The sequence below is a fragment of the Gnatocerus cornutus genome, chromosome 2 (genome assembly GCF_029298725.1).
Source record: "Gnatocerus cornutus isolate USDA-ARS CGAHR chromosome 2, icGnaCorn1.1, whole genome shotgun sequence".
NCBI classification, from domain to species: domain Eukaryota; kingdom Metazoa; phylum Arthropoda; class Insecta; order Coleoptera; family Tenebrionidae; genus Gnatocerus; species Gnatocerus cornutus.
The window spans coordinates 10,617,066-10,630,172 of NC_142234.1; the positions used below are offsets into that span (position 1 = coordinate 10,617,066).

Genomic DNA, 13,107 nt, shown 5'->3' on the forward strand with positions numbered 1-13,107 from the left:
ACAAATTAGTTTGAACATTTATTTTTAAATATATTTTCATAATGCATGTACAACTTAAATGTTTCACATAAAAATTGATTTAATAATCATATAAACTCAAACGTAATTCTTAGCTAATTTAAAAAAATCTAACCACAAAATCAAGCAAAAAATACAATTCTAAAATATTCGATGAGAGATTTAGAAAACATGTATCAGTTCTTCAGTAGTAAGTGCACTAGTGATTCAAGTAAAAGATGAACATTTTCAAGAGTTGTTTATTTCAAAATTTCTTAATATTACAAAGTCTATGACAACAGTAATAATCAGTAATAAATTACAACAACCATTTGGCAAATTATATTGATACAACCAGTTAGAACAATCGATTAGAATTTCATTTCGACCCAGTATTAAAAACTAAAATTAGTGTATAATTTAAAGAAATAAACATTGTTCTAACCATATAAAGCTACAAGAAGTATAAAAAAATCATTAATTTCTATTGGCAGTAAAAATATACATTACTAAAATTTTTAATCTGCCTTTTATATATAAAATAAAATATTTATCACTTAAGGTACACCTTAACTATCCTACTGTAATACTGACACCAGGAAACTCAAGAAAGCATTGCTTTTCATAACAATTCCACGTACAGAAACAATGACTAAATTCATGTTTTGACTCAAAACTAATTTACAAATTAATCAAGTACCTTGAATCACAGTCCACATTTAACTAAATCCACATCCTTCCCCTAATAAATCAAAGCAGTCATGTCTCCATGTTCCTGTGTCAGCGACTGTTTGTTTTTCTATCTAGTCAGATCAGTTAGTATTTTACTTTCCTAAACCAAAATTCACAAATCAGATTTTAGTGTCCTCAACATGAGAATTTACAACTTCTTGTTCAAAGGTCAAAATAGTTTACATACCTGTTGCAGCAGGCACAGATGTTGTGGTAGGTTGATTGCCTGATCGCTGCTGGTCATTCATAGGAGGCTGTCCTGTACGGTTTCCTTGATCTCTACGTTGCTGTGGTCTGAATCCCCCGCGATAACCACCACCTCTGTAGCCCATTCCTCTAAAGCCACCACGTCCTCTGAAGCTAATGCATTTAATTAGTCAAACTGCTAACAACTTTAGTTAAATTAACTTACTTTCCTCTTCTTGTTGCCGCTACTCCAAATGTTTCCGAGTTAAGTTTACGTTCTGTGCGCCAATCAGTCCTTTGAGATTTACCCTTGGCACGTTCGACAGCCTCACAGGAAATTTTGTCGAAAAAGGACTTACTCTTGTCATAGAAAACTTCATGTTCTTCCTCAGGTTCGTTTTCACCAGCACCTGTCTCATTACCTGAATCATCTTTCTTGTCAATATCACCGTTTACTTCAGTCTTACTCGTGTCTTCAACTTTTACCTATAATTTAAAGCAATTTTAGTCAAAATAATTGAAAGAGTTCGAAAAAAATAAAATAAAAACAAAATGTAGAATCCGCAAAAATCACAGATTAAGAAGACATTAAAGATCTCCAAAAGGTCCAGAAGTAGTTACAGATATTCAGAAAGAACTTGAAAAACGAAGAATCTAGGAAGCAATAGTATTGAAACAATAGAGAAAATCCAAGACAATATAAAGATATACCGAACCAAAGAGCAACAACGCAAAAGTTCACTTACTTTTGATAACTGAATCCTCAGCTCTTCAAACTCTGTATTGGCCTGCTCGAAATCGTAATCATTCTCAAACTTCAAAGTATTCTTCGCTTTATTCCCTTGTGGCGGTTGTCCTTGATTAGGTTTAAAACCTCCTCTCGGTCTTCCTCGCGGTCTAGCAGGTCCACGGTTTACCCAACCGCCTCTTTGCTGATTGCCTTGATGATTGGGGTGAGGTCCTTGACCTTGTTGATTCTGGTTGCGCATAGGTGGTCTGTTTTGATTTCTCTGATGGTCTTGCTACAAAACAATTCATTTTATTTAAGTAAAAATCACAAGTTATATTGTACTTGGCCATCTCCTCTTGAATTTCGTCTCTCTTGAGAAGTGCTTTTCCTTTGTTGATGACGTTGATTTGGTGGCTGAATAGGTTTTGGAGTTTTCTTGTCTAGTTGTTTGCCGGATCCCGTTTGAACACCTTGATCGTTGGTCGGAGATTTGCGGGACCCTAAACTAGCTGGTGTCGTACTTCTTGAAGCTCCTCCAATTATATCTGAAATCGAATCGTCAGAATCAAAATATGATATGACCTTTGGTTATTTCACAAACGCAAGAGAAAAAATCAAAGAAGACAGAAAAGAAAAAGTTAGAAATGTTACAAAAAAGCACTCATTCAATTTCCATAGAATAAATTAACCGCAATCGTTCCCACTTTATTTTTTTCAATTTACTGATTACTTTCGTCTAAAGAGTAAAAAACGGAAAACAAAGAAGTGTTAAGATGCACGAAATTACGAATATAAATTTGATGTTGAATAAACTGTACACACAACAATGACGATAGTCATTGCATATTCATACATTTTTTTAACACAGACGAACAAAATAACATATTGTTGACACAAAAAGGAAAGCTGAATGAAATTTAATGAAATGAAATTACTGTTTTGGGCCCCCCTGGGCTCGCATGCATTATAAACTACCCACTCATCGTCTACAACTACCTCCTAGCTCCTTGCAATGCAAATGTCTCAATCAAAGCTAAGCAACAATAAGCGAATCGTCTACAGATCATAACGTTACCATGATCGCTTGGTCGAGGGGGTTCGACTGCAGGAGATAGGACCTGTTGTTCCGTGCCCGACATAAGTAACTCATTTGGTTTATTACCAGCGAGACCTCGGGGATCTCTTGCCATACCCATACCCGGGATTAAACCACCAGACAGACCTGCCATGGTACCCATCGCTCCATAACCCGACGCAAATTGTCCCATTTGTGGTCCCATGTGGCCCAACATTGGGTGGTTTTGGAACTGCTGCTGGCCCAAAGAAGGTGGACCGGATAGTTGCATAATCGCAGGGTCGTTGAGGGGTTGAGTAACATTGTTCACAACTCGGATGTCTTTGATATCAGATCCACGAAACAAGATGTAATCGTAGACTTGATTTTGGGCCGGAACGGGGTAAGGAGTGTCTCGGTCTTCGGTACCAAAAGACCGAACTGTAAAAAAAGTCGCAGGTGATAAAAAATGCGAGTTCACATTTAGTTTCCAATGTAAAATGAGACTTTTCGGTTGAATTTTACAATGAAGGTCTCTTTGAAGAGACAAAAAAACAGGTATCAGTACCTCTTTTTTGTTCCACCAAAGAAATAAAAAATTTGCGTTGTGAAACTCTTTTTTCAACGAAATAGCGATTACTTTTCACGTTCTGTGAAAAAAGAACACGACTGCAGCAATTTACTTAGACAGAATCCGTTAGATCGTATCAAAATGAACAATAAAAACACAGTTATGAACTCTCGTCCAGGCTACGTAATACCGAACAAAGCCATGACGAAGTATTACCAAGACGGAGTTAACACAAAATTGCAAATATTTTTTTGTAAATAATGAATAAAGAGACACTTACCGGAAGCTAGAGCAATTGTGCATTCTTTCGGGTCCACTGTAAATAATCGTCCTTCATACCGGATATCGGCTTTCGAAATTAAACTTATTTTGGAGCCAAGCTCCGGCATCCCCGCACTCATCTTGGATAAATCACTTTGCAAGAAGGATGCCGATGATTTTAGCCGATTAAATGTCCAACTATACGAAATACTGGCACACAATTCTAAGAATGGCGTCCCCAAAACAGCTGGAAGAAATGACGCAAAGCAGGTGTACCACACTAACGATATTAATTAAAAACCAGTGGCGCGCCGGGGAAAGGGGAAAAAAGTTTATCTCTTTGCAAAAAAGCACCGAAGGCAGAACCTTGAGGTTTTAACAAGAAATCAGTAATTGGAAGGTTGCTTAGAAAATTCACAAAAATTGCGAGGAGAAATGACTGTCTGAACTTGTAAAGTTTCAACTCGTTCTCTAAATAATGCCACGTAATTTGGTACAAAAATAAAACACGTTTCTCGGTGTATTGTAATTATAAAAAAAGATATCATTACCACTTTTCCCAGAGTTTTGCAAATTTTCAAACTCGATTTTTTTCTTGCCAATTTTAAATATTAAAAAGAACCAATGTAGGAAACAGCGAAAATCAAATAGCCCTGTCCTGACCGCTGTTACGTAAACTGTCAAAAATCTGTTATCCTTCCCTTGGAACGAAGTCGTTCACGTGAAGGATAATCTCCAGTGTGTCGGCAAAAGTTTATGCATTTTTTTGCATATTCAGGTAAAGTCGATTTTAATTGGGGCAATTTTTGGACCGGCTACCACCCTTGGTCAACATGGCTGCTAGCGTAGGGAGAATTTGTGGAGCAGGACTTCTAAAGTCGTCCTGTGGGAGAACAACGAGCCAGGTAAGTCATAGAAGTAAACAAATGTATTTTTCTGTGGCCCTTTTAATAAAAATCGTGTGGATGGTTTATATTTCACATGCCATGCCTAAAGTAAGTTGATGATGTGCCAAATAATTGGATACTTTTGATAAAATAATACTTCAAAGCATGTTATGTCATCACTTGTATTATTCGCACAAGATTGTCTCTTTGCACTGTGAATTTTCAAGACTTATGTAACTTTAACCTCACATTTTAGATCAGCTCATTTTCAACAACGCGAGAATGGACCAGGAGCAGAAAAGCTGTAAGTTGGAACATTTTGAAGACACTTTCATCTTACACTGTGAATTTAGTTGTTAGGCACTTTGGGTGTGTTGACTGGGGGAGCTGGAGCTTTGGTGTATGCCCTTGAACAATCTGTTAAGGCATCAGACTTGGAATTACATCCCCCCAAAAATCCATGGAGCCACAATGGTATCCTGAGCTCACTTGATCATGCAAGGTTGGTTAAATGGCGATGAAATTGGTTTCTATCTGCGATTTTTTTTAGTGTAAGAAGAGGTTATCAAGTGTACAAACAAGTTTGTGCTGCTTGCCACTCCATGAGATTTATTGCGTATCGTAACTTGGTAGGAGTGTCCCACACAGAAGAAGAAGCTAAAGCAGAAGCTGAAGAAATCATGGTAACTGATGGACCTGATGAGAACGGAAACATGTTCCAAAGACCTGGAAAACTGTCTGACTACTTCCCTGGTCCTTATGCTAATGAGGAAGCCGCTCGCGCCGCTAACAATGGAGCTTTCCCTCCAGATCTTAGTTATATTGTGTTAGCTCGCCATGGAGGTACTATTCAGAACTTTGTTTCAATTTTATTAAAACACTGAATTGTAGGTGAAGATTACATTTTCTCACTTCTCACTGGTTATTGTGACGCACCAGCTGGAGTTGTATTGAGAGAAGGACAATACTTCAACCCATATTTCCCAGGAGGTGCTATTTCAATGGCACAAGCGCTGTTTAATGAAGTGCTGGAATATGATGATGGAACACCAGCCACTGCCAGTCAATTAGCTAAAGATGTAGCGACTTTCCTGAAGTGGACTTCAGAGCCCGAGTTTGACGATCGTAAACGAATGTTGATTAAATGCGTCGGTATTTTCTCTCTGCTAATTGGAATTACGTTCTACCTTAAGAGACATAAGTGGATTTCTCTTAAAACGCGTAAAATTGAATTTAAACCGAAGAAGTAAACAATTAGTAGACAGACATAGCGTGACTTTACTGGCTCTTTCAGTTTAGTAAAATTTAATTTTATAAGATTTATTTATCACGTCATGTACATAAGTAGAAAATCTAACATAAAATTCCCAATAATTGTTTTTACTCGGCGTAGTATGGTGGTTTGCATTACCATTTTTACTTTTGTCATGATACCAGAGGTGTCACGTTATTTGTTACAATATATTATTTAAAACCAAAATCTTTTTATTTAGGTAAAAAGCGTGTGACATTTTGCCAGAATTTTATTACCTCTTTCGTTGCATGTTCTTTTTAAATGAATAAATATGATTTGTCCTAAGTGTTATTCTGTCCTTGTATTGGAATAATTTAATTCCACCAGTAAACAGTTGAAGAATACATAATGATAAAGAAACTTAATACCAACTTTATTTTATTATTTAATGCTTTTGAGCTTCATTACATGTCAGAAACAGTAGAAGTGTGACCTATATGAAATATGTTGTGTCTACGCATTATGTACAGTAGCTTCGGCATTATCTTATAAATAACAGAGAATAATGTTGAGTTACAAATTTATTTGATTATAATCACAAAATTACGATAAGATTAACATTAATTAATAATAAAATAAACCTGCACAAATAACGGCAACACATCCTATTATAAAAATTTATTATGAACAAATTAATGACATCAGCAGAATAGTTCTATAAATGCTGGACAGTAGAAACTTATGGCGAATCTAAACTTTATGACCTAAAATTAATTTAGCGGTGTAGCCATTAAGCTGTACACATAACATAGCCCCCTCTGCATCTTATCCTTGTTCATGTCATTTAGGTAACTAATATAATGATTGATACTTATTCACAAAAGAGAACAAGACTGAGTTGTGCAGGTATCAACACTCAGAGGGCAGTTGGCAGCAGAGGGTAACGGGGACGTGTTGGGAGAGCGCAAGGGCTAGAAACAACTGCCTTCTGGGGGTTGTGTAAGTTTCATGTTTTCCTTCAGCGTCATTAATCGACGCAATTCCTGTAAAACTGTTTTAATTGTGTAATCCCTTTGCCATCTGGCCAACACTGGGACTTGCCGATTATCCACCTGTACAAGAGCAATACTAGTCATAATATCCTTTTACCAACACCAAAAACTTACCACACCCGTGCTACTATTGATACAATTCATGTTGATCCTAGAAATAAACTTTGCTGTTGGGGCATCATCTGGGTACCTTTGTCCACATTCAATTTTCACTGAATACATCCTATTCTCATATGGGGTCCTAGGGGGGCCAATAATCATGCCCATCCAATGTGTTAAAGTCATATCATCGTCGTTTTCTAACCCCCAACTAATAGTGCCATCCGAAACGCCTTTTTGACCAGCTTCTAGCTCTTCCAGAAGTCGAAAATTGCGGGGCACCACTAATGAAAAAAAGTACGGACATAGAATGATTGAAACAATCGGCGCAATTAAAACAGCAGTTCTCCAAGCAGTTTTAAATAAAAAGAATTAAAATATACTTGCCCACACCGGTTGATGGAGCCGCCATGATCTCTAAGCAGCGCGATGAAGTGTCACTTTGAGGGTGAAATCGCAAAATTTACGAAACCAAGTGTCTCACATAAACAAAGTCCTAGAACCTAGAACGGAATATTACATAAATTTCCAACTATTTATAGATAAAACTAGTTCTGAAAATAATTTGTAATAACTGCACCTTTCAATTTTCTCTACACCTTGTCAATTCTAGAAACTTTTAATGCCCACCAAAAATCCCAAGACTGGGAACACTGGTTTCCTAGGAAATTCAAATTCAAGGTTAATTTTATTCAAATCCGCCGCTGAATTTGTATAAACTCAAACTAAAAAACGAAAGATTGTAATAAATATCGCGATTTGCACCTCCATAAAAAAGTTCTCTACGTTTCACCCCGTCCCCACAAATTTTTCTAACAATAATTTTTGACCAACCTAAGAAATGACAAATGCACCAACAAAAATGTCACTAGCAAACATCAAATGCGTGCGGTAAAAATGTTGAGGTTATAGTTTAAATATAATTTATTATAAATAATGGCGTTATCTTTCCTTGGAAGACGTGTTTTATTAAGCAGAAGGTTACCCTTACATACAGTAAGAAACAACGGTTACATTGTTTTGTACGTTTTGCACACAATTGAAGTATTTAATTTGACCTAATCTCTTCATTCTCAGAGTACCTGAAATTGGTGAAGATTCGCCGGAAAAGAACCCTCTTCTTCAAAATGACGGTCTTCCCGAGTTTAATAACATTAGTATCGAACAATGTATGGCCGCAGTTGCTAAACAAACTCTTGAACTTGAATCAGGGGTGCAAGATATTGAAAAGTCTATAAAAAACAAAACCCCGTCCAACATATTCAAAGATGTTTTTCAAGTTTTGGAAGAAGTTGGAGCACCTCTGGATCTAACCTGGGGTTTGGCCAAAACACTGTATCTTGGAAATAGTAGTTTAATGCCTACAAAAAGTTACCTTGCCATTCATGATAGAGCAAAAAGAGCTCGCGCGGCTAAATTTAACAGCCTACCGATTTATGAATGTGTGAAATCCGAGTTGGAGAAAGAAAGTAGTAATCATACTGATGAAGAAATCAGGATATTGAAAAAGTTTGCTTTGGAAGGTAGACTGAATGGGTTGGAACTCTCAGATTCCTTAAAAATTGGCTTGAAACAAATTCTCAATAAATTAACAACTGAAAGGACACAGTTTAGACAGAAAGTCGACATCTGTACTAAACAGTTTTCCCATGTCATTCAAGATATTAACGTTGTTAGAGATTTTCCGCCAAGTTTGTTAAAAACAATTGCTCATAATTCAGCGAAGTCTCTGGAGGGGCCATGGAAAGTCACGCTTGAACCTAATGTGTATATGCCTGTGATGGAAAATTGTCCTGATAGAGAGTTAAGATGGAATATTTGGCAAGCTTTGGTTAATCGAGGATCTGGTTATGGTGACAGAGATCTAGCCACAGGAATACATTTAGAAGAGATTCGCTTTGCAAGGCGCGATCTTGCTCAGCTGTTGGGTTTTGAAACATATGCAGACATGTCTATGGAGACTAAAATGGCAGAAAGTGTTTCCAACGTAAATAATATGCTCAACACACTGCTTGATAAAGCAAAGCCTGCGCAGGACGCTGAATTACAAAATATGCACGAATTTGCTTTGGAAAGAGGCTTTAAAGGCAGTAGAATCGAATTGTGGGATGTTCCTTACTGGAGAAATAAGCAGTTGAAGAGTTTGTTCAATTACCGTGAGGACACATTTAAAGAGTACTTTCCCTTGCAGACAGTTTTAAAAGGTTTATTTGATTTATGTGAAAACCTCTTTAACGTTGTAATCAAGCAAAGGAGTAACATATCTACATGGCATAAAGACGTGCGATTTTACGACATTTTTGAACATCACACCAGTGCTCCAATTGCTGGCTTTTACCTTGATCCATATGCACGTTCAGATGAAAAAATTAAGATTCAGCAGAGCAATGGTTGGATGGTGGGAATTCAGAATCAAAGTAAAAGCACCGGAAGTAAACCCGTCGCGGCGCTTATCTTTAACTTTGATCCACCTATAGAGAAGAAGCCTCCTCACCTAACATTCAAAGAAGTAAAATACTTGTTCCATAAATTTGGTTTAGCTCTCCAGCATTTATTGACAAATACGAACTATTCTGAGGTGTCTGGCTCTTCAAATATTGAGTGGGATGCTGTAGAAGTTAGTGGTCACGTTCTGTCTCACTGGTTGTACAATAAGAATGTAATTAGTGCCATTTCTTATCATAGTAACACAGGAGAGCCTCTTCCGTCGGAAATGTTTGATTCTTTGACCAAAGTACATGAGCATTTAGCAGGGCTGGATTTATCAAAAGAGCTGTATTTGGCTGCATTGGATCTTGAACTGCACCACTCCAAAGATTACTGGTTAGATGTTGTTAAGAAGTTGTGGCCACAATTCAGAAGTTTTCCTTTGGATAAATTCGACTCGCACCCTTGTTCTTTCACACAAATCTTCATAGAAGAATGGGCCGCGGCGTATTACTCCCACGTCTGGTCTAGAATGATCGCCGCTGATATTTACAGCGCTTTTCACGAGGTCCAGGGAGATGAACAAAAGATTCAGGAAGTGGGAAAACGATTTAGGAATACATTTTTGGCGTTGGGAGGTAGTTGTCACCCCAGTAAAATCTTTAGAAAATTCCGAGGTCGAGACCCGTCACCGAATGCGTTGCTTCGTTCCTTAGGACTGAAGAAGAGTAAAACCGAAAAGCAATAACTTAATTTATAATGTAGGAATTATTTTAATAAATTCAAACAACTAGTCATTGGTTTCATTTAAATTCTCGACAAATTCGTTTAGTTTCATACTGAAATCTTCGTTTGGTAGAAGGGTTACACTGGCTTTAAGTTCGCCAATTCCTTGCGGAATCAAACCTAAATTACCCAGAGCTATCCCTCGTCTTCCAATACAGGCAGCCCTTTCGCGGAGATTTGATGGAACTGCAGGTTTCATTAAATCCAAGGCAGATGTACAGTCTTCTACAGTTTTGTTATAATTACCAAGAGCCAGATGCGCTTCTGCTCGTCCAACATACAAATCGGCGAATTTATCATTTAGTTTGATGCCAAAGCTGTATGCACTTATAGCCGCCAAGAAATTTCTGCTTCTTAAAAACTCGTTGCCTTTGCTTTTTAAAAAATGCGGATTATGTTCTTCCGGACGCAGATCCTCACTGATAAATCCTACAGATCTTCGAGCTTCAGCTTGTTTTCTAAGCCACTCGTCTTCTTCGTCAAGTCTCGATTCTCTGCAGGGAGTTGGAAATTCCCGAGGCGTAAAAGAGACGTTGAGAGCTGTCGTAGTTCGAGGTGGCGGAATCGGGAGCGGTGGTGGTGGTGGCTGTGTTGGTTCAATACTCCGATCATTTCTGGTTTTCTTCTTGGATATACTTTTTTTGGGTTCTTTCCAAAGTTCCATTTGCTTTAAAGCATTTACTTTTTCATACGTTTTTATGTTTTCTAAGGTCACATGGTGTTTCGTGTCTAGTGCCATTTGTTCACGTACAGCTACTCTTTTCAATTCGCTCTTCTTAATCGTTAATTCAGCTTGTTCTTTTTGTATCCTCTCATGTTCCGCTTCGATGTAACGCTTTTTTAATTCCTGTTTGGCTGGTTTGCTTAATTCTTGTTCTAGTTTTCCCCATATTTGTGGCTCGCTCTTGATTAACTCAAACAATATGTGTTGAGATGTAAAAGTACACTTGCTCTCATTACGTTTGATTGGAAATAAAAGAAAGACTTCAAAAAAGTATTGTTCAAATGAAGCCTTAATGTAGAGGTCGGAATAAAAAATGTCTACTTTCGAATGATGGACTCCTCTTAAAGGGACCTTGATGATTACGCTGGTTTTAGTTTCACTCCATTCCACTTCTTTAATAAAAATTGGCATTGTCAAACTGTAATCAGTGATGAAACCAAGCAATTTAAATAGTTATCACTTTTTATTGTTTAGAGAGTTACGCAAACTGTCGAAGCAACGATTTTGTATCCATAGCTACTGGAATTGCTTAATCAATGAATTTATTCATTTCCATTATTTAAAAATTTAGAATTAACAAAAATTTTTGTATTCATGAAAAATGTATGCAATATAAATGAATAAACAAATTTTGTACACACGTTATTTTCATCGTGAAAAAAATTGAGACTGATTTTTGATGAACTTTTCGCTTGTCTATAAATTCTTTTTTTTATTTGTCACTTTTTACGTAAAACAAATTTGATCTTCTATCGATTTTTTACAATTTCATTACGATTTTGTTCTTGTTATTTATTTTGAATTTGAATGTTTATTACAACCAATTAAATGTTAGATACGATGTCACATGACAAAAAAAACTTCGGATTGGAGAATGGCGCAGAATTACGTCATTACGTCACAGACCAGCAGACCTGAAGACAGTTGTGGTTATTGTAACAAAAATAAATGTGAAAATTAGAATTCCGTCTAAAGTTGGCAACAAAAATGGCAGAGGCAGCTTGTAAAGACCCCCCAAATGAACCAGACGTCAAAGAATCAACCGAAAAAGGTTTGTGTGTCAAATCGTTCTCGTCCAGCTGACAGTTAATTTCAGGTGACACTTTGGAATGTGCCGTTTGTTTACAAACTTGTGTACATCCCGCCCAATTACCATGTGGTCACATATTCTGCTTTCTGTGCGTAAAAGGTATTGCGAATCAAAGCAAAAAATGTGCCATGTGCAGACAAGAAATCCCTCGAGATTTTATTGACCAACCACACTTACTGGAAAAAACGCAGCCCCCGGAAAATCCAGAAGGATTTGATGGTGGTTACCAATGGTTTTACGAAGGCAGAAATGGTACTTGTAAAGAATAATTTTTCTAGTATTTTAAACATGCAAACTTTAAGGTTGGTGGCGGTATGATCCTCGTACAAATGAAGATATAGAACAGGCTTATAAATTAAATTTATCAGAGTTCCAAATTCTTATTTGTGGTGAACTTTACGTGATTGATCTCACCAACTTTTGGCAGTATTCTAAGAGAACACCATCAAGAAAAAGATCAATTAAACGCGACAAAATCGAAAATTTAGTTGTTAAAGGGGAGGCAGGCTTAAGATAGTTTTTAGTAATTTTGTACATACTTTGTAAATTTAAACTTTTCATAACCCCGTAATTACAAACTTTATTTTTTTATAAAGTTCACCCAGATCTTTTACTTTAACAGTTTTTAAATCATTTTATAAAAAAACCTTAATTTACAGGATGGTGGCAGTATGATGAGCGCACTAGCAAAGAATTAGAATCTTCATACAAAAAAGGTGAACAGACCTGTGAGTTCCTCATCGCAGGTTTTTTGTACATAGTTGACCTACAAAACATGATTCAACTCAGAAGAAATGACCCCAGTCGCAGACGAAAAATTAAAAGAGATTTTGCTACAATTCCTAAAAAGGGGATTGCTGGTCTTAGAACAGAAGAATCAATAATTGAGAGTTCCTCAGAATTAAGAAGTAATGATGGAAGGATAGAAGACAATTTAGTACCAGTCACACCCTCAAATACTCCACAGAGTCCAACAAGTGGCAGAGAATCTCCAAGAGAAGAACACGACTTACAGGCTACCATGGAAAGAATTAGTTCCTTGCAGTTGAACTCTGCCATTAGTGAGATAGAACACTCTTCCTCTTCTGATCAGGAGTGATTGGAGCCTCGTCTTTTTTAAGGTGTTTTGTTTCTTGCTCAACTTTGTATTCTTCACGGGAATGATCAAAAGTGGGGACAACGTAATAATAGCATTAACTATAATTTCAAAGAAATATATTTTGGAGTTTTGTAAAATAAATTGTTTTACTTCAGGAATTTTAACGTTCTCTGAATTC

General features: G+C 36.8%; 6 protein-coding genes across 8 annotated transcripts; 3 read left to right on the plus strand and 3 right to left on the minus strand.

Moving 5' to 3' along the window:
• Positions 1-5: 5 nt before the first annotated feature.
• Positions 6-3,829, minus strand: tral (LSM14 family protein trailer hitch). 3 transcript variants are annotated; one of them, XM_088031549.1, is made up of 7 exons: positions 3,551-3,829; positions 2,868-3,140; positions 1,988-2,190; positions 1,662-1,937; positions 1,142-1,401; positions 917-1,089; positions 6-829 (listed from the first exon to the last, which is right to left on the minus strand). In XM_088031549.1, the coding sequence occupies exons 1-7, from the start codon at positions 3,669-3,671 to the stop codon at positions 822-824; spliced, it is 1,314 nt and encodes a 437-aa protein (XP_087887675.1). In that variant the 5' UTR covers positions 3,672-3,829; the 3' UTR covers positions 6-821. The 3 variants fall into 3 exon arrangements, with proteins under 3 accessions (XP_087887675.1, XP_087887674.1, XP_087887673.1); XM_088031548.1 differs by having other exon boundaries at positions 2,808-3,140; XM_088031547.1 differs by having other exon boundaries at positions 2,721-3,140.
• A 324-nt stretch (positions 3,830-4,153) lies between these two features.
• Cyt-c1 (Cytochrome c1) lies at positions 4,154-6,003 on the plus strand. The gene is made up of 5 exons (XM_088050750.1): positions 4,154-4,436; positions 4,675-4,722; positions 4,772-4,920; positions 4,969-5,261; positions 5,310-6,003. The coding sequence occupies exons 1-5, from the start codon at positions 4,365-4,367 to the stop codon at positions 5,666-5,668; spliced, it is 921 nt and encodes a 306-aa protein (XP_087906876.1). The 5' UTR covers positions 4,154-4,364; the 3' UTR covers positions 5,669-6,003.
• A 70-nt stretch (positions 6,004-6,073) lies between these two features.
• Positions 6,074-7,489, minus strand: Uev1A (Ubiquitin-conjugating enzyme variant 1A). The gene is made up of 4 exons (XM_088050751.1): positions 7,384-7,489; positions 7,191-7,306; positions 6,819-7,087; positions 6,074-6,764 (listed from the first exon to the last, which is right to left on the minus strand). The coding sequence occupies exons 2-4, from the start codon at positions 7,213-7,215 to the stop codon at positions 6,624-6,626; spliced, it is 435 nt and encodes a 144-aa protein (XP_087906877.1). The 5' UTR covers positions 7,216-7,306; positions 7,384-7,489; the 3' UTR covers positions 6,074-6,623.
• A 57-nt stretch (positions 7,490-7,546) lies between these two features.
• Positions 7,547-10,023, plus strand: LOC148178914 (uncharacterized). Its single transcript, XM_088050748.1, has 2 exons — positions 7,547-7,825; positions 7,881-10,023. Exons 1-2 carry the CDS (start codon positions 7,740-7,742, stop codon positions 9,976-9,978), a joined length of 2,184 nt encoding a protein of 727 aa, XP_087906874.1. The 5' UTR covers positions 7,547-7,739; the 3' UTR covers positions 9,979-10,023.
• LOC148178915 (dynein axonemal assembly factor 4-like) lies at positions 10,021-11,151 on the minus strand. The gene has a single exon (XM_088050749.1). It carries the CDS (start codon positions 11,149-11,151, stop codon positions 10,021-10,023), a length of 1,131 nt encoding a protein of 376 aa, XP_087906875.1.
• Positions 11,152-11,591: 440 nt separating this feature from the next.
• Positions 11,592-13,087, plus strand: Rnf146 (Ring finger protein 146). The gene is made up of 3 exons (XM_088030613.1): positions 11,592-11,791; positions 11,837-12,082; positions 12,490-13,087. Exons 1-3 carry the CDS (start codon positions 11,728-11,730, stop codon positions 12,927-12,929), a joined length of 750 nt encoding a protein of 249 aa, XP_087886739.1. The 5' UTR covers positions 11,592-11,727; the 3' UTR covers positions 12,930-13,087.
• The last annotated feature ends 20 nt before the right edge of the window (positions 13,088-13,107 follow it).

What these genes read in the sequence shown, in the direction of transcription:
- LOC148178914 (XM_088050748.1), top strand. Translation starts at nt 7,740, where the DNA reads ATGGCGTTATCTTTCCTTGGAAGACGTGTTTTATTAAGCAGAAGGTTA. An exon ending in AACAACGGTTACATTGTTTT is followed by an intron (nt 7,826 to 7,880) that starts GTACGTTTTGCA and finishes CTTCATTCTCAG; the next exon opens with AGTACCTGAAATTGGTGAAG.
- Cyt-c1 (XM_088050750.1), top strand. Translation starts at nt 4,365, where the DNA reads ATGGCTGCTAGCGTAGGGAGAATTTGTGGAGCAGGACTTCTAAAGTCG. An exon ending in GGACCAGGAGCAGAAAAGCT is followed by an intron (nt 4,723 to 4,771) that starts GTAAGTTGGAAC and finishes CTGTGAATTTAG; the next exon opens with TTGTTAGGCACTTTGGGTGT. An exon ending in TGTGTTAGCTCGCCATGGAG is followed by an intron (nt 5,262 to 5,309) that starts GTACTATTCAGA and finishes ACTGAATTGTAG; the next exon opens with GTGAAGATTACATTTTCTCA.
- Uev1A (XM_088050751.1), bottom strand. Translation starts at nt 7,215, where the DNA reads ATGGCGGCTCCATCAACCGGTGTGG. An exon ending in GGCTCCATCAACCGGTGTGG is followed by an intron (nt 7,088 to 7,190) that starts GCAAGTATATTT and finishes TTTTTTCATTAG; the next exon opens with TGGTGCCCCGCAATTTTCGA. An exon ending in TCAATAGTAGCACGGGTGTG is followed by an intron (nt 6,765 to 6,818) that starts GTAAGTTTTTGG and finishes GCTCTTGTACAG; the next exon opens with GTGGATAATCGGCAAGTCCC.
- tral (XM_088031547.1), bottom strand. Translation starts at nt 3,671, where the DNA reads ATGAGTGCGGGGATGCCGGAGCTTGGCTCCAAAATAAGTTTAATTTCG. An exon ending in CACAATTGCTCTAGCTTCCG is followed by an intron (nt 3,141 to 3,550) that starts GTAAGTGTCTCT and finishes CTTTTTTTACAG; the next exon opens with TTCGGTCTTTTGGTACCGAA. An exon ending in GCGGCAACAAGAAGAGGAAA is followed by an intron (nt 1,090 to 1,141) that starts GTAAGTTAATTT and finishes TAAATGCATTAG; the next exon opens with CTTCAGAGGACGTGGTGGCT.
- Rnf146 (XM_088030613.1), top strand. Translation starts at nt 11,728, where the DNA reads ATGGCAGAGGCAGCTTGTAAAGACCCCCCAAATGAACCAGACGTCAAA. An exon ending in CAAAGAATCAACCGAAAAAG is followed by an intron (nt 11,792 to 11,836) that starts GTTTGTGTGTCA and finishes AGTTAATTTCAG; the next exon opens with GTGACACTTTGGAATGTGCC. An exon ending in GTTTTACGAAGGCAGAAATG is followed by an intron (nt 12,083 to 12,489) that starts GTACTTGTAAAG and finishes CTTAATTTACAG; the next exon opens with GATGGTGGCAGTATGATGAG.
- LOC148178915 (XM_088050749.1), bottom strand. Translation starts at nt 11,151, where the DNA reads ATGCCAATTTTTATTAAAGAAGTGGAATGGAGTGAAACTAAAACCAGC.